This window comes from Cetorhinus maximus, chromosome 4, assembly GCF_964194155.1.
Source record: "Cetorhinus maximus chromosome 4, sCetMax3.hap1.1, whole genome shotgun sequence".
Taxonomy (NCBI): domain Eukaryota; kingdom Metazoa; phylum Chordata; class Chondrichthyes; order Lamniformes; family Cetorhinidae; genus Cetorhinus; species Cetorhinus maximus.
This window is the reverse complement of record NC_135882.1, coordinates 818,100-824,336: the sequence shown is the minus strand read 5'-3', so window position 1 is coordinate 824,336 and position 6,237 is coordinate 818,100. Positions and strand designations below refer to the sequence as shown.

At 42.4% G+C, this 6,237-nt stretch overlaps 1 protein-coding gene across 1 annotated transcript in view; it reads right to left on the bottom strand.

Annotated features, from left to right (window-relative positions):
• Positions 1–4,368: 4,368 nt before the first annotated feature.
• epdr1 (ependymin related 1) overlaps positions 4,369–6,237 on the bottom strand; it is a 28,306-nt gene continuing 26,437 nt past the window's right edge. Inside the window, exon 3 of the mRNA XM_078539779.1 lies at positions 4,369–5,236. Within this exon, the coding sequence (XP_078395905.1) occupies positions 5,046–5,236 (191 nt within the window). The 3' untranslated portion in view covers positions 4,369–5,045. The remainder of the gene's footprint in view (positions 5,237–6,237) is intronic.

Sequence of the window (6,237 nt, the reverse complement as noted above, 5' to 3'; positions counted from 1 at the left end):
TTAATTTGCAATCTGTGCCCAAGGGGTGAAAGGTTCTGGAGCATTTGGTGGCACTTTCATGCTTTTGCGTTGCTTAAGTGGACAGAAATGCTTCAGAGGCCCAGCTCCAAGTGTCAATGGAGCTGCAGCTGAATAGTCTCAGCTGCGGAAGAATGCTCACTTTTCACAAGCTTTTCGAAGTATGTGGCCACTTCCCTCATTCCCCCCCACCCCGCATGTGTTCATGTATTTACTTCAGTCTGTACTGCCTTGCCCACCACCCCATCCCCCCACTCCACACTGCAGCCCTTGTCCAGGCACTGCACTTAAAGCTAGCTAGCAAAAATGTGACTTACCTGTGCCCCACCCAAATGCACCTTACCCCTTCCTTGATGTGCTACAGGCGATGCTCGCCAGCGCTGAGCAAGGTTGTGTATATTCACCCCCAAATTCCCCTCAAAGTTCAGCTCGCCATGTGTATGCTTTTTAAAGGCAGTCGTGAACCACGCCGTTCTGAAGTCACGCTGACGTGGGCAGTAAATTTGACATTGGGGATGGTTCCAGCTTCAGGGCACAATAACGAAATGCAAATGCATTAAGTTCCCAACGTTGGACGGCGAGAAATGTGATCCGCCATTGACGGGTGGAGCGGACGATTGCAAACTGGTTTCACAACAGCATGAAACCGATTTTTGGCCTTCTCTCCATATTGTCCGCTCACGTCTGCCATGACAGTTCCACCCTTTGGAATTCTCTTCCTCGGAAGGCATTGGAAGCAGAGTCTTTGAATATTTTTTAAGGCAGAGGTAGATAGATTCTTGGGTGAAAGGTTATCGGGGGGTAGGCAGAAACTCAAAGTGAGATTAGTCAGATCAGCCTGATCTTATTGAATGGTGGAACAGGCTTGAGGGGCTGTGGCCTCCTTCTCCTTTTTTGTAAGTTGTATGTAGCAGTATTATAGCCAAAACATCTTACCATCAAAACGGACAGCTTCCATCGATTGCTGGATTTCCAAAAAACTTTCGAAAAGGTGCCACACAAAAAGTTAATAAGTGTGCATGGAGTTGGAGGTAATATATTAGCTTTGATAGAGTATTGATTAACAGATAGGAACCAGAGGGGGGCATAAATGGGACTTTTTCCAAGTCAGCAGGTAGTGAAGTGTACTACCACAAGGGCCAGTGCTGGGGCCTCAGCTTTTTACAATCCATATTAATGACTTACATACATTACTCTGTCTCTTCATCTAAGTTTGCTGATGATACAAAACTATGTGGAAAGGTAAGCTGTGGGGAGAACAGAGAGGCTGCAAAGAGATGAAGACAGGTTAAGGGAGTTGGCAACAAGATGGCAGATGGATTATAATGTAGGGAAGTGTAAAGTTAATCACTTTGGCTGAAAGAGTAAAAGAGCTGAATATTTTTTTTAAAAAGGTGTGAAACTTAAGTGTGAATGTTCAAAGAGACTTTCGTGTGCTTATACAAGGAACGCAAAAAGTTAACATACAAGTACAGCAAGCAATTAGGAAGGTAAATGGCATGTTAGCCTTTATTGCAAGGGGATTAGAGTACAGGAATAAATAAGTCATGCTAAAGTTGTACAGGGTTTTGGTGAGACTACATCTAGAGTATGGTGCAGTTTTGGTCTTCACATTTGAGAAAAAATACTTTCATTGAAGGCTGTACAGTGAAGGTTCACCAAATTGGTCCCTGGGATGAGGGGGTTGTCCTATGATGAGCAAATTGGGTCTTTCTTTAGGGTTTACAAGGAGAGGTGGTCTCACTGAAACATAAAATTCTGAAGGGTAGACAGATTGTTTCTGCTGGTCAGGGAATCTAAAATGCAGGGGCACAGTCTCAGGGCAAGGCGCTGATCATTTAGGATTGAGATGGGTGCAAATTACTTCATTCTAAGGGTTGTGAATCTTTGGAATTCTCCACCCCAAAGGGTTGTGGGTGTTCCATCATTGAGCACATTTAAGGCTGGGATAGACAGATTTCTGGTCTCTAAGGGAATCAAGGAATATTGGACACAGAAGTGTAATTGAAGCCTAAGATCAGCCAGGATCATATTGAATGGTAGATCAGTCTTGAAGGGTCATATGGTCTACTCCTGCTCATATTTTGTGTGTTGTGTTTTTTAAAAAATAATTAACTAGGTGGAGAGACGTGCATTCAATACCTATTCATGGCAAGCAAAGAATGAAAACTGCCTGAGCGATGTAGTATGCTCAATATTATTTGTGTACATTATTTGAATTCTAAACATTTGCTTATACTTCAAGTACAAGAAAAAAAATGTCTGCACAGAGAACCAGTCATGGTTGAGGAAAGATTTAATGTTATTGGTTCTAATTACATTCAAGTAACATATACACTGCACATTAAATATAGTAAGAACTTACTGCATGCATAATTCAACTTGCAAACTAATGCACCCTTATGAGAATCACTCTCTCAAAAGATGCAGTGGGAACCAATAGTTCTTTCATTCAACTTCATTAAAGCACTCCTTCAAAGTGCAATAAACTGGTCATTTTTTTTGGAAGATGGGAGACTGTGCAGTATTTAGGAGAACAAAGCAAAATGTTGAACAACCTCAATTCCTCTGGAGACACAAGTCAGCTTCTGGGAGAAGTTTGTTCATATAACATCGATGCAGACTTGCATCAGTTCAGGTAGCAGCCCTCGGCACTGTCTGCATTCTGGGGACATTGACATATCTGCACAGCACCGCTTGAAATGCCGTGACGCAAATTTCCCCCCTTTTAATAATTAACTGTACAGTATTCAAGCAGCAAATGCAATTTTTACATTGAAAAACAACTAAATATATTCTCCCTCAAGCAAGAAAAAGGCCAGAGATTTCATTTGTCCCTCAAGGCTAAAAGGATTTTTTTGTTTGAATGAAAGCTTTACCCTTTCCAAACATAGCCGTTTGGTAGTACAGAATTTGAGTATTGCTGTAAAAAGCCATTTTGCCGAAGCTTTTTGTCTCGCACTCATCAGGGCAATCGCAAGAATACCAATGTCAGGGGAAGCAACAACTGTATACTGTATGAGAAGAGAGCTGATTGGTTGGCAAGCGGACTCTGATTGGCAGAGGCGTTGCCATGGAGAATGCACTAGTTAATAGTGACTGACAGTTAACTGCCAAACCTTGTTTGAAATTTTAAACCAGGCAGCTCGGCTGATCAGTCAAGTTATTGCCCAGAGGAATGAACCAGTGAACGCCTCTCTCTTATTTTGTTTTAGTTGCAATGTATGTACATGTTATTTCTGACTGCAAAGAACATGGCCCTGTGTATTAATTTATGTAGCTCCCAGTACACGTAAATGCAGCACACTGTGAGCCTGACTGACAATCTTAAATTGGTTGTCACCATGCAAGCTTGATGCTGAAATAGGGCACAAAGACATCCTGCGGGATAACGGCTACCCTGATCAGATCATATCATGCTGTATATCATGCAAACTCACGAATGGGCCTAAGGTCATCACTTTCGGTCCTGAAAAGTGCACAGTCTACCTCCAATTACCCTGGAAGGGCAAGGTACCTCAAAAATTTGAGCAACAGGTGAAACTAGCTGTTTCACGCTGCTACTGTGCAGTAATAACATGAGTGGTATTCACCACTAACAGAATGCTGTCGTCAAGCCAAAAAGACATTCTGCCTATCATACGAACGAGTAATGTGGTATATGAATTTCAGTGCCATTGTGATGCTAGGTATGTCAGCCGTACATCCCAAAGACCGATGGATCGCATCAAACAGCATGCCCCTTCTGCTGCTCACAACAGGCAAGGTACAGACCATACCCAAACAGCGCATGTTTGCAAAACTCAAAAGATGGGTGTCCAACATTAAATGTGATTCTGTGACTGGACAACATTTGCTAAATAATCCTCAGTGTGCGAAAAATTACACTGACAACCAATTTAAGATAGTCAGTCCGGCTCATAGTGTGGCGCACTTGCTTGTACTGAAAGCTACGTATATTAATGCATAGGACCCTGTTCTTTGCAGACAGAAAGAACATGCACACACATTGCACCTGTTTCAGCTAAACAAAATAAGAGAGGCGTTCGCTGGTCATTCCTCTGGGCAATAACTTGACTGATCAGCCAAGCTGCCTGGTTTAAAATTTCAAGCAAGGTTTGGCAGTTAACTGTCAGTCACCATTAACTGGTGCATACTCTATGGCAATGCCGCTACCAATCAGCAATCTTCTCATACAGTATAAAGTTGTTGCTTCCCCTGACATTGGTATCTGTGCCATTGCCCTGATGAGTGCGAGATAAAAAGCTTTTACAAAATGTCTTATTCCAGCAATACTTTCTAAATGTACTAAAACAGTGCTTGTAATACACCCAAATGCTATAAGACCACCTCAGGCATTATATATTGACATTCATTCATCTGTGAATAACTAGATAGGACAATTTACACAGAAAGTGCTGGAAAGCGTCAGCAGTTCTGGCACCATTTGTGGAGAGAGTAACAGAGTTAATGTTTTGGGTACAATATGAATCTTCTTCGGAGTTATATTGGACATGAAACAAACTCTTTCTTTCGCCCAGATGACCAGACCTGCTGACATTTTCTGACACTGTTTTTATTTCAGATCTCCAACATCTGCAGTATTTTGCTTTTATTTTAGGGCTATTTGTAACCGGTTACTTTTCCTTGGGATTAATGCTTGCCCAAAAAATTAAAAGGATATAAAGAGACAACTATATTTAGTAACTTGTAGAAGTCTGCAGCAGTTCTGTTAATATGTGGCAGATAATTAACAGATAGATTTAGCCATGCTAATCACTAAGGCATGTTTACACACAAACGACAGAAGCTGCAGGCAGAAACTTTGCTTTTTTTCTTGGAAGCAACACATCAATCAGCAGAGTTAATTGTATATGGAGGAACTCCAACTCCCACAGAGAGAAGTGAACTGAAAGCTTCCTGAGACACCAAAAGGAGGTGACAACTCTTACAAAAGAACAGAAAAGGTTGTTAGTGGCAGGTGCACTTGATAACCAATGTTGTGTTCCCTAAGCCAGCACCTACAGTTAGCAGTCGCTGCTCTCCTCTTCTGAGCTGGCTAGCTGACAGGTGCTGGGTGGGGTGAACACAGATGGGTCACTGATCCCTAGCTGCAGATCAAAAAACCGTGTGGATGTTGTTACGTTATAGCTTTTCGTGTATGTCTCTTGCACTGGATAACAATCCTTAACTGTGTAGACTCCAACCCATTTTTCAACTGTGAAAAAAAGCAGAAATAAAGAAACATGAAAATATGTTCCCAGGGTGGAGAAAGATTACTCAATTTGCCAATTAAAAAATGAAATTAGAGGATAACACAGCAATCATGAAATTATAAATAGGATTGAAATACTGGATGTTACTTTGCACTGTTTCAGTAATGGTAATTTGGAGCTCCTAAAAATTGATTGGTAAAGTATTTGATCCTGCTCTGCTGGCAGAAGTACATTGACAGAGGTGAGGTGCTGAAAGGAGAAGATGCCGAAGGAGTTGGGCAAGAGAGACCAAGTTGAGATTTGGTGATAAGGGTCATAGTTTGTAACTGGTGGGTTGGGGCTGGTGGTACCCACTATGCAGGGAGAGTTGACTAAAGGGCAAGCTGGAGTCATCTCTTTGAGAAGGCCATGCAATCTTCCACAATAAGGTCACAATGACAAGGGCCTTGTTCTTGATCCACCGTCAGAGTTCAAGGGATGAGCAGTGGGAGATTAGCATGCAGCAGGAAGGTCAGCAAAAAGGGAAGATGGCGCACTTAGGGCTGCTGCTTATAAGGAGCCAGTGACAAGTACCCCAATAGATTTGGAGAATATCAGAAAGCAGAGGGAAGCTGTGGGCTTCACCAGAGCAACTGAAACCTGGGAAAGCAGCAAGAAAATTTGATGATAGAGGAATAGTGAAGAATTGAAGTAGGAAATAGGGAGTACAAAGTTTTATTTATTTGTTCATGTGATGTGGGCATCACCGGCTAGGCCAGCATTTGTTGCCCATTCCTAACTGCCTCCAGATTGTGAGCTGCTTTCTTGAACTGCGGCAGTCCATGTGGTGTAGGTACACTCACAGTGTTGATAGTCACCCAGTGCTGTTAGGGAGGGAGTTCCAGGATTTTGACCCAGCAATAGTGAAGGAACAATATATTTCCAAGTCAGGATGGTGAGTGGCTTGAAGGGGAACTTCCAGGTGGTGGTGTTCCCATGCATCTGCATGGTCTTGTCCTTCTAG